Genomic DNA, 19,787 nt, shown 5'->3' on the forward strand with positions numbered 1-19,787 from the left:
CCTTTAAAAGACAGTTCTCGATTGGCTAGCCAGGTTTCAGCTCCCCTCCACCCGCTCTGTGCCCAGTGTGTCAGCAGACACCGGAGAAGAGCGCTCTCTCGCTCAGCTGCTGTTTGATCCGCTCCTCCGTCTTCACCTCCTCCTTAGCCTCTCCATCCTCCCTCTGACACACATCTGTCCATCTCACCGTCTTCTCCTGCTTGGCCAGTGGGATCTTGTCAATCTCCGTCTCCTCTTCCTGGTTTTCGTCAGAAGACCCGCCCTCTGTCAGTAGCGAGAGGCCCTTTTGATGTTGCGCTTCCCCTCGCCTCTCCTGTCCGCCCCTCCGAGGGCTCGCCCCCTCGCTCTGTCCGCTGTCCCCGCTCTTCCTCTCCTCTTCCTCCTCCTCCTCCTTTGTGCTTCTCCTCAGCGTCTCCATCTCTCTCTCCATCACGGGGGACGTGTTCTCTCTCTCCCTCTCTGGCGTTCCTCCGGCAGAGTTTTTCTTCGCCTTGTTGCGACCCCTGAGGTTCAGCATCTGAAATCGGATAGATGTGTTTGAGACAGTTTCTCGCTTTGTGCTCTGTCTTCCTCTTTCCTTCTATCTCTCCAGACACCTGACAAAACACTACAAAGTCTCTCTCCTTGATGCCTCTTTTCCTGTACAGTTTGAGGCAGGCTATTTGCCTATTATTAGAATTTTTCCTGAGTGGGTTTTTATTTGCTGTACATCCCATATTTAGCAACTTGACTTTTTAATGCCACCCTCTGTGACATAGAGTCACGTAGCCTAAAGGCGCAACACAGACGAGTGACAGATTTGTCGCAAGATGGAAAAAGGGGGGAACGAACCTTGAAGTCTTTTCTCTTGCGCTGCAGAATGGGTCTCTGAAGGAAAAGGATCTGCTTGGTCGACAAACTCCCATCGCTGCGGAACAAAAGAGCAGCACTTTTACTACCGCTACCTGTCATGTTATAATGTGAGGAGCTTGCAGGCCGCTACACTTATTGAAATCCTATTTCTATCCGCTGTGCCGTTGTCATGTGAAAGTTTATGAGACAACAGCACTTCAACAACAGCGTGTTTGTTCCCGGTTCCGTCGGATTTCAAAACCGGTTTCATGGTGAGACGAGCATATGATCATGATTTGTCAGATCTCGCACCATCTGTTCTGTGTATGCAAGCTACACTGTCAGTCCTGATCCCAAAAGAACAAGATGGGCACTATCTAAGACAATAAAATAATTATTATTGAATAAAAAATAACCAAACATCACTAGGGAAACAGTCATTACTCCTTACTGGATTTAGGTGTTATTCACAGTGAATGAATCTTTATAAAAAGTGGACAGCTTGTGAGACTATTTTAGCAAAGATCTGAGTTCGGAGTTGTAGCAGTGGTGTGTTGTGGTTTAGTGCTGCACCTGTTGGTCTTGACGATGGGTGTGGGTAACACACACATCAGCCTCCACCCATAGGGAGCCAGAGACTGGAGCAACGGGATGTAGTCTGTCCTCACCACCACACCCTGGGCAGGAGAGAGAGACAACAAATTACACACAGACACATGTAGGGCCGGGCATGCATGTATGAACACACACTGATATATACACACACACAGGCAAGAGTGCAAAAACGCACATAAGCATAGCCAAAAACACACTTTCCGTTCTTATGTAATGCTTGACTGAACACGGCTTACGCTTTCATCTACAAAGGATTTTGTTTCAAAGCACATATCTGATTCCTCCAGAGAGACAAAAGGTATTAAAAACTCAAAGACCCACATCGACAACAGTCCACTGCTCGACCACGATAGCGTCATAGGAGGCATTTGTCGTCTCCTCTGCGGAGCTCTGGAAGATGAACACACTGTCTACGGATGACACCCCATTGTCTGGAGTAGGAGAGAGAGAGAGTGTCAGATAGACAGAGGAGGATATGTGTGACTTGGACAGGAGTTAAAAGCTCATCTCCACTCTCCAATCTCTCACTATTGATCCCCTATCCCGTTGGCTTAGTTCTGCTTATTCCACGGGTGACTGAACAGGGACGTAGGCTGTAAGCCATGGACTTAAGGCACATATCCCCATGCATATCATCTGTTTCTACACAGTGGACCAGAGATCTACAGCCTGAGCAGATTTTTCCTCTAGCTACCTCAGCCAATTAAAGTCTTGATGGTTAGTTTCAATGATGTGTTTATGTATTTGGCCAGATTTGGTGACTAACTATACGATTTGACAAATTAGCGAGCAAAAATGGCATGATGATGGTTTTCACTGAAATCTGTTTTGGCCTCTTTTTGAGGGTTGGAATGATGAGAAGATGGAGATGATTTGAAATTGTTTCAGTGTTATATTTTATCATTCTATCATGCTTCTATAATACTAGATGCGGGGAAGGGGCTGAACAGGTGCCTGGATAAAGTTCAGCTTGAAGCTGATTGCCTTTGCAGCAGATGAACACCTCTTCGCCTCAATTTATGCCACCTAGAGTGAAGCTGCACCCATCTCAGTCCATTAGCCTCCTTCCATTGACTTTACATTTGCACCGCCTCAATTTTTTTTTTCACATCTGAATGTATGGTAAAAGCACCTCCAAAATGATTTCAACATCATTAGCCATAGGTCATTGCTATGACAACAGACCATACCATTATCATCTCCGAGGTGGAAGAAACCGTCGATGAGGTGTGCACCGCTGGTGAAATGCTGAGTCATGTGGTCGAGCCAGTGGGCGTCGACCTCTGTAGTTAGCCCCGCCTCCTTTTGTACACGCAGTGGAACCCTGAGTGAGTAGAACCTCAGAGAATTGTTCATCTCCTCTGTGTGGTTGTACAGGGCAAAGAGCTGCATCCCTACACACACACACACAGAAAAACAAAATTAGATACCTCGAGAGAGCTTTGCATCATGAAGAATTGTGGAATGACCCCATGATCCACAGGGAACTGGCAACTTACTAGCCTGCGCCGGTGGTGAGGTGGCATTCTTCTTCTTCTCCTTGTCTGAACTCTTGACCCGGATGTGGTTGTTGTTGTGGGTCGTCGCTCTGCTTTGCCTGTCCGGACCGCTGGCGTTAGACTCTGCTCCGTGGCTGTGATCGAGTTCTGGCGAGCCGGCCCAGCTGTCTGAGCTTGAACCTTGTCTTTCCCTCTGGTTCTGAAGATTTGCGTCCTGGCTAAAATGTCTCTCTGTGGATTCTTTGAGTTCTGGTGTAGTCTCGGTGGCTTCTGCTAGACTACAGTCCTGCTGTCTGACTATACTTTCAGTCTCTGGGGGACTGGGACACAGCTGGTCCCCTTGAACGTCTACTGGGCTTTGATTCTGATGCCGCTGGATGGAGTCTGCACCAAGTTTGCTGTGATCTTGAGGTTTGTCTGTTGATTCTGTCGGTTCCTCGAGGCTGATCTCTAAAGTTTGGATCGGAGCATGGTTCGGCATTTGTTGATTCGGCTCTTCTGAGTTGAGCTCTAAATTCTGGATGGGTTTTAGAGGGCTGAAGTCCAGTTCTCTGGGCTCCAAAGGTTTGTGGTCGCATGTGTTCGGTTCTAGATGGTCATGATCTAAGTCTTGAGGTTCAAAGAGATGATGGTCAGGTTCTGCGTCATTACAGTGCGGTTCTGCAGGATCTGTTGGGCTGGCGTTGGCACTGAAGGGGTGCCGGTGTATGGGGGAAGGGCTGGAGTGCAGGGAGGACAGCTCCTCTGGGTCCCAGTGCCCCAGGTAGCACGGCCCACCGCCGGGCTGCTGAAGGAAGCCCACAAACATCACTCCCTGCTCCGCCACATCCTGGATCTATAGGGGTAACACACACACACAATATTATCCCGTATACACACCCACAAACTCAATAAGAATCAAAATTTGAATGACACACATAAATATAAAAGACGCCATCCATGCCGTTGCAGGCAAATTTGCACAGTCTCTCTGAGATAGACAAACAAAGCCTCATTTACACACAAACAAAGGCTGATGTACGCAGAGTGGATATTCTGTGAAATAACAGCCCACCTAATCATCCGCGAAGATCAAATATTCAAATGACAAAAGGACCTCATTATCTCAACACATTCGTGTGTGTGTGTGTGTGTGTGTGTGTGTGTGTATCCCTCCCTCCCTCCCGTGGAGCTCTGGTGGTTAATTGTCAGTTGATATTTGGGCTGACAGTTCTAGACAGGCTCGACAGAGAGAAATCAGATTGCAAACTACCATTGAGCAATAATGAGACACATCTTCGCCTATTACCCACTACTTTTGACACTCCACTAATCCACACACACACACACAAACACACATGCATCACATACACTCACTGAGCACTTTATTAGGAACACCATACTAATACTGGGTAGGTATCAGCTTTCATCTCTGTGTCAACCGGCTACAAAAGTGACATCCGCCTCAAGGTTCGCTGAGTTACTGAAGCCTTTCTGTCAGCTCCAACCAGTCTGGCCATTCTCCTCTGACCTCTCTCATCAACAAGGCGTTTCTGTCCGCAGAACTGCCGCTCACTGGATGTTTTTTTGTTTTTGCACCATTCTTTGTGTAAACTCTAGAGACTGTTGTGCGTGAAAATCTCAGGAGATCAGGAGTTTCAGAAATACTCAAACCAGCCCGTCTGGCACCAACAGCCATGCCACAGTCAAAGTCACTGAGATCACATTTTTTCCCCATTCTGATTCTTGATGTGAACATGAACTGAAGCTGCTGACCTTTATCTGCATGATCTTATGCATTGCACTGCTGCCACATGACTGGCTGATTAGATAATTTAATAAATAAGCAGGTGTACAGGTGTTCCTAATAAAGTGCTCGGTGAGTGTATATAAACAGTCCATACCATCCAACACACACACACACATACACACACAGTCACACAGTTTTATCTGATGTGTCTGGAAATAGATTGAGAGTGGGCTAGAAAGTATTGGAAAAATAGAAATAGAATGACGAAACTGAACACACACACACACGCGCACACACACACACACACACACACTAGCCTGTCACTCTGTCTGCCCAGTACGGCTCCTGGGTTCTTATCTCGGACTCCCTGGCAGCTACTGATCTGATTGGTTATTCATGTCACGCTGCCGGAGCCGATCACATTATACTCAGCGCTGTGCATTTCCATCCAATCAGGTTTCCCTTTGTGCTCTCTGGGTGTTCAGATGCAAATCTATTCAATAGAGCACATTTTCATTTCCCATTGTAGGACTGTTGGTGAATTCATGAGGAGAAAGACTAAAAGTGAGTTTTACAGCTGATAAATGCCAGTGATGACGCTTATGGATGGCAGGCTATCTTAGGGTTAAGTCTCACTGGTCTCCCACGGCCTCCTTTCCATGCCTTGTCTAGCTCTTGTCTTTGTTGCTCAGTCACAGGAGCGGTAGCAGAAGACCTAGCTAGTGGGAATTCGCTGGTTTCTAGTGGCACTATTATCGGAATTCAAATTTTCCTCTAGTTATATACACATAAAGATATGTAGTGTAGACATTGCTAAAATAATTGGCAAAAAATTGTGATTTTGTTTGAGTGGTAAAATTGAAAGTTATTGCATTTTCAAAAATCCATGCTTTTTTACAGCCCATTTTGGACCAACTCCAGTCAACACATCACAACTGGACTTGATCCCGATTCCCTCCCCTCACTAAAAAATTGCTAAAACCCTTCCAATCAAGTAAGTTTTCAAAAAAAAAGAAAAAAAAAAAAGCCTCCTATCAGCAAGTTTGTCTCATTTAATTTAGAGGAACTGGTATTGTCAACCAATCAGGGTGGAGCCATGCTATGAAACAAAATCATGAACACTGAATAATATGGGACCAAATCCACTTTGTTGGCATGATTCTGGTTCCCCTTGGTTAACTCACCCTCTTCACATAGTTCTGGATCACGTCCGGGTCAGGGGCCTGGTGACCCGCCACACACACATCTGTCTCCAGGCGACGCCCCGCCCACCTCAGCTGGCTCTTCTCCGAACTATGGCGTGAGAGGTGAAAGAAGAGCATGAATGAAAAAGAACGAGAATTAAAGCAAATATTCAATCTAACTCATAATTCATATATTATTCCCATGATATTCAGTTCTCTCCATATTTAGCATCATGAGCAACTCGCTCTCCAAGCTAGAAACCAGACAAAAAATGCTCTAATGTGTGATGTCATCAAGCAGAAAAAAACTGGAAGAGTTATTTATATGTAATATGGCTTAATTCCATTGTAATTCTGCAGTCAAGAACCAGAAAATGTGCTCACACCTCTATAAAATTACCCTGCACAGTGTCCTTAAGGTCAGTTTCCCATTCATTATCAATGGAGCAGCTCCAGATGTATCACCCAGTAACATTACAGTTTAGAGCCTTGGTTCTCTAGATTTGAGTTGCTCATGTTCGCAAACACTGACTGACTTGAAATGATCATAGCCGAAACATAATGTGGATTCTGGTTTAGGGTGAATTTTCCCTTTATGGGGAGTAAGCATTCATCACAATCACAATAGGCTTATTAGATAGAGAAAGGGATTGAATTTCCTCTGTTCCCACTGTAAGACTTGATCATGAAAGGAGTATTCAGATATGCCTCTTCATATTTGGATTGGGGTCAGTGAGAAGGCCACAGTAATATCTTGTGCTCTGAGACTAAGCTAGATTTGAAACGAGGGATCTGTCAGGGTTTTTTTTTTTTTTTCATTTTTAGGGTTTTTGATGAAAGGGGATGGCGGTGATGGGGAGATAAAAGGAGGAGTAGAGGGGACAGAGGGGGGATGAGGAGGACAAAAGAGAAGGGGGACGGCCATCACTGAAAAAGGCAGATGAAAGGATGGAGAGATGGTTTCTCTCTTTCAGTGTGTCGTTCCCCTCTGGCGAGCGCTGATGATGCAATCAGCCGTCTCCACGGTGACAGGTGCCAGGAAGCAGCAGGGCCACTTGGCAGGAGGGGCATCAAAGGAGCAGCCCGGTACCTGTCTGTGCACTAGTGTATGTGTGTGTGTATCTGTATGTGTGCGAGTGTGTGTGTGTGTACGACTGTACAGTATGCCATTTCTTGAGTTCACATTAAAAAGGGGAAGGATGCCCAAAGTTGTAGATTATGCAACAATCATTCTTATAATTGCAAAGAGGAGGAGACAACAAACATTTTGGCATCCAGACCATCATCAGTTTCTAGGAACTTGGGGACACTCCCACCTTTATGCATATTCTCGCATATGCATACTCTATATGAATGTTTTTCTGGTGTGTGTGTATGTGTGCACGCATGCATGAGACTGAGACAGTGCACATGTTCAACTTTATGTACGAGCAGGTGTCCACATATATGTGCATGGCTTCCACATCGAGCAGATCCTTCACCAATTTCAAGGGTGAGATGCTGAGAATGAAGCTCAGCTTGCTCACTGTAGCAGAGGTGAGAATGGAAGGCTATGAAAAAACGATTCTGGTGAAAATTAGTTTTTGTTGTGACTTCATATATGAGCTGAATACTTGCACGTGAATAACTGGGTGACAGTACAGATAGAATAGCTACACAGTATATTGTCATGTATAGTCAGAAGTGAAAGAATTGGGACAGGGAGCTAAAGTTAGCCTTCTTTGCTGCTGACTCATCTACAAGTAATTTTACATCAAAAGATAAAGGTAAGGCAAAACCGCAGAATGTTAGCTTGTGATAATGGCTCTTAATTGGCTTCCATGTCAAAGCAATGGTGTTGACAAAAACGTCTGACCTCAGATTGATGTCCCAACACAGCGTTGACGGCAAATCTCTCAAAACGAATGCTTTTCTTCAAATCACGAGTTTTGATCAATCCATTACATCAATCAACAAAACTATTTCCCTCTGTAGAAGTGGTACTGAAGACATGGGTGTGCCATGTGCATCTGTATATCATCTTCAGGGTGTGCGGCGTGTACCTGGGCGTCTCCCGGACCAGGACGGCCCGATGGAGCTGGCGCTGGATGCGGGCGTGGCGTGGGCCGCAGGGGTGAACAAAGGGGTGGACGGCAACCAGGACGAAACCCTGGGCGTAGAGCTCCCTGACCTGCACCGGTAACTCTCTGACCGAGGACAGACACAGCACCGACGACACCGGCACCTCTGGAGGGGAGGAAGGGAGGGAGGGAAAAGGAGGAAGAGAGAGTATAGGGGAGACAGAGAAGGGGGGAATGGGGAACGGGGGAGACAGGCAGGTGACAGATTGCATAAAAGACGGAGAAGTGCAGATGATATTTGGGTGTGAACGCATAACAATAACTTGTCACAAAGAGGAAGAGGGAAGGCAGAAAGAGAGGGGGGAAAAGAAAGCGAGAAAGAGAGACAAAGGGTGTGAAAGGAACGGAGAGGGAGAGCATGTTTCATTATGATAATGCCCACTGAACAACAACACATGGCATCTTCACGCTAAATCTGAAACTAATTACACCAGAACTATTAGCCTCTGTCCTCACTGTCACCACCTTTTAAGACGCAGACACACACACACACACAGAGGTAAGACATATACACACTTTAAATCTACACACACACACACACACACACACACACAGAGGTATGCACATAGTTGAATAGATGGAGTTTATCACTGACAAACACACGTGTGAGCACATTCACACACACACACATCCAAAGACAATGCTGTCACATTGCCTGTGTATGGGCATGTGGTATTAGCAGCAATCGCTAACACCGGCACCGGCTCCCTTATTACCAAACACAATAGAAAGAAAACCCAGTCACTTCGGCGGAAGCGGTTAGCGGAGCTTATCGTATGGGAGCAAACTGTCACGGCAAATCCACGGGGAACGTGCCGTGTTTGTGAGAGCCGCCCTCTTGGGCTGCGTGCATTGTGGTGCGGCTCTGCCTTCACGGGCTTTTAAGAGAGCGTGTGCATGTATGATTGTGTGTTTTTGCATTGTTGTGTGAAGTCAGGTGTGTTAAGAGAGGAGGATGGAATGAGCTGAGCGAGTGAGAGGGAGGGGGGAAATGAAAGAGGGAGGGGGGGGAGGTAGAGTGGGGGAGAGAGCGAGAGAGAGAGTGTTAGCAGAGTGTTTGAGAGGAAGAGAGAGAGCAGAGAGAGAGAGAGAGAGAGAGAGAGAGAGAGAGAGAGAGAGAGAGAGAGAGAGAGAGATGAGGCTGTCTGTTCGTGCCTGAATGCTTGTCATCCTTTCCCATTCAATCTCATTTGCATGGGTCTGGAGAAGAGAAAATAACCTGAATAAATTAACTAGACTCACACACACACACACACACACACACACACATACACACACACACATACACACACAAACACACACACACAGAAAAAGAGATGTGCTAGCCATCTCATTTTCAATTTGTTCCCCATCATCTGGCGTGTTCACACATGCACACACACACACACACAAATGTCTGAGCGCACGCACATACACATACGAGAAACTGGCCGGTAGACAAGGAGACGAGCGCACAAACACACACCAAACACTCTCCAGACTCCAGACACCTCAGTTAAACAATGGAAGAAAAACTCCCTGAGAAAATCCAACCATCACACCATCTTGGCAGAACCGCTCCGAACCGCGGGAGCCTTTCATCCACCAAACACTTAAACTGGTGTCTATGGGGACTTATCAAAAGCAGCCCCGGCGATAATAATAACAGCTGGAGACGGGGGTGGGGTGGGGTGGGGGGGGGGGTGATAACAATGATCCTGTCACAGTAAACAGTCATTAGCTGTCATTAGCTCAGCACGGCTAGCACTCATCCACCGACAAGACACAGTCAAGGCATTACAGCTAATTCGGGCAAGGCACACAGAAGTTATTAGGGTGTTATGCAGCGCTGCAGGCTGGGAAGCCACTGCATTTATACTGTCTGCCACTGTGGGATTTAAAGGCAGCTCGCAATTCCGCTCCAGCATGGGAACATGGGAATGGCTCAGGGCAGAAAAGCTGGGTGGAATTTTACAATGCCAGCTACTGAGGGCAGGGATGTGCGGTTGTGTGTGTGTGTGTGTGTGTGTGTGGGAACACGTGTGTGTTGTGTAATGTGTGTATCTGTATGTGCAAATGGTGTGTGTGCATCTGTGTGTGTGAGGGTTGTGTCTGTGCATGTGTGTGAGAGAGAATGGGAATGTGTGTTTGTGTATGTGTGCGTGTGTGTGTGTGAGTGAGTGTGTGTATCTGCATATAAAAGAGAGTGTGTGCGAAATGTGCAAGAGTGGGAGCACATGTGTGCATTGTGTTATGTGTGTATCTGTGTGAGAGAGTGGGAATGTGTAGTTGTGTGTGTTTGTGTGTGTGTGTGTCTGTACGTGGGTGTAAGAGACTTTGTCAGATGTGTGAGAGTGGAAACGTGTGTGTGTGTGTGTGTGTGTGTGTGTGCTGTGTGCATGCGTATACGTGCATTAAAGATAGAGTGTGAGATGTATGATAGAGTGGTTGCATGTGTGTGTGTAAGAAAGAGTGTGTAAATTGTTTGTGTGTGTGTGTGTGTGTGTGTTTTTGCATATAAGAGAGTGTTTGAGAGTTTAAGAGACAGTGTATGAGATGTGTGTGAGGGAGTGGGAGCATGTGTGTGTGTATATACGTGTGTGTGTGTAACAGAGATAAAGACAGTGGGGAGAGAGAGAGAGAGACAATGTACACATCCACGTGTGTGTGTGTGTGTGTGTGTGTGTGTGTGTGTGTGTGTTGTTTAACGGACAGAGAGGCAGCGGTGAGCGGCTGCTCTGCTGCTGATCCCCGCTCTGCTATTTCCGTCTCCAGCAGCAGCTTTTGGCCTCAGGACAGCCGCTGTGTGTTGTGAGCGACGCCTCACTTTTTGACCCTGGTTCTCACAAGCTGCAGTCGTGAGTGTGAGAGTCATCCCCTTCCTGTAGCCACATGAAAGGGCTTATTAATTCCTTGTACAAATCCCTGAAATTGTGCGCGCGTGTGACTGTAATACATATGCAACCGGGCATGTGTATGTGTCTCAGGACCGTCTCTCTGCGTCTGTGTGTGTGTGTGTGAGAGTGTGAGAGTGTGTGCATGAGAGAGAAAGAGTTTGCGCTAAGCCTGCTAGGTGATGCATGGGGATTACTACTCACAGCCACCCTCAAGGCTTATCCCTCTGCTTGCTGGAGGTTCACGTTTATTTAAATAGCCTTCTAATGACTTGCAGAGGTTTTAGGCGAGGATATGTGCCAAAACAGTGACTATAAAATAATCAACTTCCTGGAGCCCGGAGCTCCCCGCTGTTCGGGGAATGCAGCCGGCGGCGATGACAGCCGTTGGTCAGCGTCTGAGCTTTGTCAAACGAGGTCTGATCTCCCTAACTCGCACTACAGGAAATGTCTGAGTAGAGAGAGCGCGCCGGGTTCACAACAAACTGCCTGAAATGTATGAGGAGGAGAAGGTTTCTTAGCATCCCGAAGATTTGCTGTGGCGAGGGCGCAGCAAGAAAGCACATACCATGTACTTGTGAGGCTGTGAATTCAAGTCTGACTCACTTCTGTCACACAGCGTCTCTCCACCGTCGTTCCAGTCCTTCTCCCGTTGTATACTGCCCAATAAGGCTGAAATCTCATAAATAATGATCCAGAAAAATTGCTATAGCAAAGGAAAAAGGTTGGCCGCACCATGTTGGTTTATCATTCTCAACAGTCTCCTACTGAAACTGTTGATGCGTTTACGTGGAAAAGAGTGTGAGGCAGCGCAGATCTCACAAACTGATGGATTTGTGGTTCGCCCGCTCTCTGAGCCAAATACATCACACACAGATTCTGATGGCAAAGATACATCATATGAGGCTGGAGGCATTCATCATGTTTTGTCCGCAGAAGATATATGTATCATGGCATTTCTGTGGAGCTCACACACACACACACACACACAAATAAACTGCATAGACACACACAGGCACACAAACATACTCCCAACCACAATGACTTCTAAACTCACACACACACACACACAGGTATACAGCACTACAGAGATCCACACACACTCCCAAGAGAAAGACACCCACACACACACGTGCACACACACACAGCCGAGCATTAGACACATGTTGTAAGTTTTAATGAGCCGAGTGGGTCTCTGTCTCCGCAGGACGGCAGAAAGTCATCAGCAGAGTTCAGCTCCTCGCTGTCGGCTCCAGAGACCCGCTTTAGTCACACGGCATCACACCTAGCTCACTTCCTCACACCTCTTCCACATCTTCAAATTCCTGACTCCCGCTCCCTCGTTCTCACACCTCCGACGCTCTCTCTCGCTCTCTCTCTCTCATACGCTCTTTCCCTCCCCTCTTTAGACCCGACTAAGGCTCCCAGTATCTTCGCGTTTTATGCTCCTGTTCACATTCTCTCACCCACTGTTTCTCGTTACACCTCCCCTCATCTCCTCCACTTTTTGCTCTCTCCTCTCTTTTTTTTTTAAATCTCAGCTCTGTACTCTCTCTATCCATGTTCCCCATTCTCTCTGTTCCTCTGCTCATTACCTGAGTACAGATTTGACTCAAAGGGGGTTAAAATGTCCCACCTGGCTGTTACATATTAGAGTGTATATTCATGCTGACATGTGAAGGTATCCAATCAGTGTTGCAAGGGGGGGGGGTTAATGAAGATCATGGCACTTTCATGAAAAAGGGAGATGTGTTAAGGTAAAGCAGACTGGGTGATTAGAGACTAATAATGCTCAACTTAGACAGGCAGATCTTGATTTTAGGCCATATGATGAGATGGAAATAGCCTTGAAACAAAATGAACGTCTGAAAGATTGAACACATTTCCCCTCGTCCTCCCTGCGTTCACAGCAGGGTCGCCGTGACCCAGAGTGAGCGAGCCAGGCTTAGTCACAAAGAAATAATTTTCAGCTCAAGCAAAGTTAAGGGCTAGAGCAGACTGCATAAAACAAAGGCTGACTATATATTATGAGGCAGTGTGCGTCTGGAGAGTTTCATCTCTCGCAGGTCAAAGGTCAAGCCGGGAACCACGCTGGCGTTCCTCTTCATCCCCAACGCTGAGCTCATCTTCCCATGAGCATGACTTAGTTTAATAAACAGCCATCTAGCAGTAGATATCTGCTAGGGGCACCAGCAGAGATGTTTATTTTTCATTACTGTGTTGGAGTCGTCAAGTCACGCAGGCAGGGAAATAATATTATTAATGGAAGCCAAATTGAATTAAAGCATGGATTTGACCGTGGGTTTCCTCAATGTCATGGGCTGACATACAGATTCCTCTATCTGCCTCCTACTTACACACACACACACACGCACACACACACACACAGAAACACACACATACACATACACAGACACACAAACACAAATAAATCCCTTTGCTGGGAATGAGGTCTCTCAATCTCCACAAACAATCAGATAATCCTTCAGGAATCCTTCACTTCTCTTGGTCTCTCTATCACAAATGGAGAGAGGGAGGGAGAGAGAGAGAGAGACAGAAAGAGGCAGGCACACACACATACATACACATACACACAAACAAACAATTCATAGTAGCTGTGTTTATCCTAAAATAGAGTATACCCATCTTAAGGAGCTCAGGTGGCATCAGTGAGTTTACCATATAAATGACCTGCCTGTCTGTCGAAAGATAACACTAACTCTATAAAGTGTTTTGTGTGTGCGTGAATGAGCATTCATGGCTGCTTGTATGAGCAACACTTTCCCGTGTGTGTGAGGAGTGTGTGTCCCTGTATCTATGTGTGTGTGCATGCAGTCCATGTGCATTAGGCAATCTATCTGCTATTGCCTTTAGCAGTGAGAGAGGAAGAGCAAACCTCATGTCCATTGTCTGCTTTGGTCACTTATACCATTTCAGGTTGCCAGATCTCTCTCTGTTCCAGCCAACGCTGTAGTCTAACCCCTGCCAAACATAACAGGGCTGGCTGAAACTGAAGCCGACTGGCAACCGGACCACTGCCATTTGGCTGTGGCGTTGTGCCTGCTGTCTGTTACAGTGTTGCATTGGAAACTCATCTGAAAAGACTTCAGCGGGCCACTTGCACCTGCTTCAGCCTGTGGGGCGATGGAGTGCACAGAGCGGCCATGTAGAAATACTGAGCCGTGCCGTAAAGAGAGGACCTCAAGATCTGCTTTATCTGTTTCTATCTGTCTCTCCTGCTCCTCTGTTTTTACTCCCTCCCTCCGTCCCTCCCTCCTATTGCTTCACAATCCACACCAACACAATGGCAGAATTAGTATTTTTAGAAACCAGATGCCTCAAGAGGATTCTCATCAAACAATCTCAAGACGCTGTGAGTGCACATGCACACGTGCACACACACACACACATACGAGCGCACATGCACACACATACGCACCCACACATAGACACATACTTTCTTTCATATTCACAAACACATACACACAATTACACACAGAAAAAACACACACATGCACATACACTCTTGCACACACACACTCTCTCTCTCTCTCTCTCTCACACACACAGTTCCCAAAACACTGAAAAAAATCAGCTTTAGTATATTGTCATTGTGTGAGGGAGAGGCAGGGGGAAGTTAGAGGGCATGGCTACAGCATACAATATAGCTGAATCTGAGAATTAGAAAACTCTTTGAACTCCCTGCAACAGGGGCTGCACACTGACACAACTTCAGCTTATAAGCCACTTTCCCCCTCCAGATACTTACAGGGAATAAAAAAAACACAGTTCCTCAGAGTTGCTGACCTAAACACTTCATTTAACTGGTTAAACTTGGAATAGCAACTGTGACTGTATTTTACCAGTGACGCACACACACACACACAAACACGACACACTACGTAAAGAGAATTTCCAATGGATTCTAACCAAATCTGGAGACACTTTTCTTCCCACCTCCAGACAGGAACTGGGACAAGTTTGAATCAGACAGTCTGAATGAGGGCTTGATTGATCAAGCCTGCCTGCAGCATCTGATGGTTTCAGTTGCTCTTTTCAGTTGGTTCCACTCTACCAAGCAGGCTAAAATCAATCCATCCCAGAGATGAATGGAATAGGATAATAGGATTTAACATAGGATTTGAAAATGGAAACACCGCCATATCGTTATCGGGGGAAACCCTGCAACTCCAATTTTAAGTTTTAACTTAAAATTGCAGGATTACATGGGTTGAGAAAGTTCTACAACCCTTGGGCTTATGAAAACCTTTCAAAAAGTCATTGGACAAATGATAAGAAGAAAAATGCATGATCATCAAGCTAAAACCAAGGCTATTTTTTTAGTTCCTGAACAGCTGACATTTTGGAGGTACAAGATTTTCACCCGACAACAGCAGTATGTATGTTTACATCGACGCAGCTGACACTCTCATCCTGGGCAACTTTGAATAGCAATAACAAAGCCCAAATTCCTGGATCATCAAGATGGATCATTTCAGAGCAAGTAGTGGAGGAGGCTATGGGAGAGCGGGAGATATATACAATATGAAGCACCCAGAGGTGTGTTCATGTAGCGCATGTCTTAGAGATGACTGACACTATGCGGGCGCTGTTGTCCGTACCTTCCTTCCCTAGCAGGAAATCCAGGAAGTGGTAGGTGTAGGCCACGCCCACCTTGGTCTCCACCTGAGGCCGCCGGAGGGTGGAGTAGATCTTCCCCGGGCTTCGCCTCTCCTCTGCTCTCCGCAACTTCGGGAGCCTACACCCCATATCCCTCTGAAGGGGAGAGAGAGAGAGAAAGTGAGAGAGAAAGAGAGAGAGGAGAAGGGTTAGGCAAAACATAGATGAAAGAGACGTGAGAGGAAAAGACAGTGGAGAGAAAGCGATTGAAAGACTGGAAGCGAGAGAGACAATAAAAGAGAAGGGCACCAACAAAGATTGGAGTGAGAGACGTGGGGTTGACAGAGTTTCTAAATATACAGAACACATTAGCACTTCCAATAGAGTGTGTGATAGTCACACACAAGCCTAAACCCCATCGCTGATGTGTGAGCCAGAGCTATGGGGAATAATGTGTGCGTGTCTCTTTCTTGCTCTCTCTCTCTCTCTCTCTTTGTCACACACACTCGCACGCACACACTCTAATAATACAGAAATATGAAAGTGTCAGCCATTACCTGCTCGGTGGGCTGCGATACGGGCATCTCCTAATCAGATCGGGCTGATTGGGAGCGACATGTTTGATCAGAACGAATTAAAGCAGAAATGAGACTGATTTCCTGCCCTGTCAAGCAGAACGACATAAGACTAGACAGGGAGGAGGAGAGGAGAGGAGAGGAGAGGAGAGGAGAGGGAACAGAGTATCTGCAGGTTTCAGAAAGCCAAATTGTTTGGCATGTTGTACCTATTGTAGCCAGGTGGCACAAAGAAACCTGTCATCGGTGAAAACATTTAGTGAAGACATTTAAATACCTTTTTAGACCTTAAATTTAGATGATTTATTTTAAGACTTTTTCAGACTGTTGCAGAAGAGGTGAGGAGAGGAGAGAACAGTATAGAAGGAACTGTATAGCCATGAAGAGAAACAAAACTGGGCGAAAGCTTGAAATTCCTCCTCTCTTCAACCAGCAATGACTGAAAGTAGAGGAATGGCGAATGGATGGAAGGTCAGACAGGAAAGGAGAAGAGGAGGAAAGGACGGGAGGAGAAAGAGCAGCTCTCGTCTAGCTGGGCGGGGCCGAAGATTGTCAGGCTAATCCGATGTGACAGCGTCGCTACCCTCAAACCATCACCACAGTTACGCTTAATATCCCCGTCAGCCACGGCTTGTAAGAGCCACACGGTGAGGGTGTGCGTCTGCGTGTGTGTGTGTGTGCGTGTGTGTGTGCATATGTCTGCCCCAACGGCAGGTCTATATCTGTATCTCTGTATCTGTTTAGGGAGCATGGAGAATGACACAGTAACTCCCATTGGGCCGAGTGCACGGACATTAACTCGGCTAACGATCCTAACAGACTACATTAAGCCTGTTTTGTGTGTGTGTGTGTGTGTGTGTGTGTCTGTGTGCGCGCGTGCACGAGTGTCTGCGTGTACGTGTGGTGACTTACGGCCTTGATTGCATGGCACATGCTTTTGGAAAGGTTAGAAACTTGCAAAAGACAGCATCTTCAATACATTTTCATAGCTCATCTGTCTCAAGACAGTACACTCTGTCATTTTAGATTTTGCAAAGAACAAGCAATTAAGAGTCATTACTCCTTCAATAGTACGTGCTCTTCCGTAATGAGGACAAACGAGGAGAAAGAGAGAGAGAGAGAGAGAGAGAGGGAGAGGGAGAGAGAGAGAGAGAGAGGGAGAGGGCATCATCCAACACACCGCACAATGTTACAGTATAGCTAGGGGAATCTGTTCCTTGAGCAAACCGAGCCTTTCTGATCCTCTTCCCTCTCCTCCGTTCACCTCGCTTCAACTTCCTCCCACCATCTCTCCTTCCCTCTTGACCCCTCCATCCCCCTCTCCATCTGCTCTTCAGCGTGTCTCTCATCTCTTTCGCGCTCCCTGCGATACACTCTCTCCCCTCCTTTGACCCGCGCCTTCTTTTTCCTCTCACTATCCCTTCCCTCTCTCTGTCTCTCGACCTACCTCCCTAAATCCCTTTCCCCAACCCTACTCTTACTTTTTCCCTCCCTGCGTCCTTCGCACCCATATCCCCACCCTCTCCCTCCTCCGTCCATCCCTCCCTCCCTTCCTCTCTCCCTCCCTCTGTCCGTTCACTCCTTCTGTCTGGTGGCTCAATGAGCTTTCGCAGCAGAAGTGCTCCCCTGCTGAGCCTGTTATTCCCATAAACTATTACCACATCTCCAGCCAGCCAGCCAGCCAGCCAGCCAGCCAGCCAAGTGGCTCCTGGGTTATGACTGGGTTGGAGCGTGCAGATTCACTCCCAGTCATTCTCCCTCCAGGCCTGGGCTTTAATGCGCTCTGTCTGCCACTGGGACGAAGGCAGGCTAATATGGGACGTTTAGAAGGCTTCTGCTCTAGCTGCTTAGGGGAAAAAGGGCTTTGGGGATGGGGGAAGGTGGAGGGAGTGGGAGGAGGAGGTCAAGGTCACCATGATGGCGACGATGAGGATGATGATAATGGCAACGGCGATAACAACTTTCTGATCACACAGGGAAACACAGAAATGTTCATTTAGACTTTTCCCCCCCATCATTCCATCCTTGAGTCTCGGATTGGATCCACACCTAATTTGTCTCACCCCTTCATCTCATCTCTGGTATTTTTGTGTGAGATCTTGCCGTCTCCCAATGCAAATGATCTCAATTCTCATCCTTCTTTATGCATAATGCATTACGCTGTGCTGAAAAATCATATCATCGTAACAATTTTGAACAATTCGCTTACTATTTTGCTGGTGGCAGTTGGTATTATTACTCTCAAATAAAACTTGAATTGTTCTAGTCTTGGTCTTGGCTAGCCTACAGCTCTACACCACCACCGTTTGATCCACCATCTTATCATGCTTTTTATCAGACGCTTACTGTTCAGATTCAAAACAGAGGCCTCTCTCTTACAGATGAACTTTATCTATGAGGCTTAGGAATAGAGCTAACTTCATAATTGGACAGAAGGCACAAGAAAAAACACAAGGTTGTAGTAATAGAGAAACTCCAGTGAGTTCAAGACTCCAGGCCTTTTTGCTGTATGTGAGGCCTTTTTGTTTAAATATAAAACCCTTATGTAGACTTCAAACAGAATCTCTCACTCGATCTCACACGAACACACACGCGCGCAGAAAAGGCCTTGACAGCACAAAACATCCATTAAACAGGGAGAGAGGGGAGAGAGAGACAGATAAAAGGAGTGGAAAAGAGAGGGAGCGGAGGGAAGAGGGAGACCGACAGGGAGTAGGAGGGCTTCTCATTAGAGAATCTCTTGTAACGGAGAGTTTTGAAATGACAGCAGATTTACACGCGAGGATAATCCGTCTGCGCTCCGCCACCGCTCGGCTCCGTCTCCGCGCTCTTCAGGGGGAACGCCTGCTTACCGAGGAGCGCTATTCATCCGCCGCTGAGGGAGAGCTGGAGATGGGCACCGGGTTGGGAATATTCACACTAAATATAGATAGAAGCACAGGGAACCGGAATGAAGCGGGAAAAGGGAGACGCTGCATAAGGAGACTCCCCAGTAACGCCAATGTTAAAATTCACGTTTTCTGTCTCCTCCTACTGAAGCTGTCATACTTTTACTGTATTGCGACAATAAACAAAACATATTTATCTTGTCCTCCGTCACATATTTTGTCATATATTGTTTTTGAAAAACAAATGCGTAACCATTAAAATCCACCTGTCTTATTTCGCTAAAATGCTAACTGGCTAACAGCTAGCGAAAGCTGGTCGTATAATGTGACATAAATATATATAGACTGAATTACATATTTCCTCCATACTATTTTAGAGAATTTTGTGTATTTATAGTTCAGGACACAAAAACTCACAGACTGTTACAGGGAGCTGGGAGCTAGCTATAATGCTAGCTTGTTAGCTATCGTTTACGTCTTTTTAGCATCACAACTATGCAACGTAATTCCTGGCCTGTTAGCATTTTGTCACTGATTCAAGTCACTTTTTATGGTGGTGCAGCTGTCTGACAAACAGAAAGTTATGACAATGAAAACACTTTGTTATATGTTTCACTTAATCTCAACATAAGTGGCGACAGAAAGTGGTCTTCTTTGGTGAGAATCCCTTCCCTTCCCCTCACTTCTGGGTTGACGCTCCACTCCCTTTCTATGTGTGGAGGGGGGTGACGACGAGGGAAGAGAAGAAAACCGAGAGAAAGATGAGGAGGGAGAGAGAGAGAGAGAGAGAGAGAGAGAGAGAGAGAGAGAGAGAGAGAGAGAGCGCACGCTGGGAGCATGTCAAGTTGCTTGA

The 19,787-nt window shown here is 46.6% G+C and overlaps 1 protein-coding gene across 1 annotated transcript; it reads right to left on the minus strand.

The window, feature by feature from the left end:
• Positions 1-70: 70 nt before the first annotated feature.
• On the minus strand, positions 71-15,621 carry rftn1a (raftlin, lipid raft linker 1a). The gene is made up of 9 exons (XM_071529334.1): positions 15,474-15,621; positions 7,901-8,084; positions 5,859-5,967; positions 2,946-3,780; positions 2,637-2,840; positions 1,768-1,877; positions 1,405-1,508; positions 832-907; positions 71-517 (listed from the first exon to the last, which is right to left on the minus strand). The coding sequence occupies exons 1-9, from the start codon at positions 15,619-15,621 to the stop codon at positions 71-73; spliced, it is 2,217 nt and encodes a 738-aa protein (XP_071385435.1).
• Positions 15,622-19,787: the final 4,166 nt, after the last annotated feature.

Source organism: Centroberyx affinis, unplaced genomic scaffold, assembly GCF_046629955.1.
Source record: "Centroberyx affinis isolate AG114_WGS23_722 - 3 ecotype Tasmania unplaced genomic scaffold, CSIRO-AGI_Caff_v1 ptg001778l_1, whole genome shotgun sequence".
Taxonomy (NCBI): Eukaryota; Metazoa; Chordata; class Actinopteri; order Beryciformes; family Berycidae; genus Centroberyx; species Centroberyx affinis.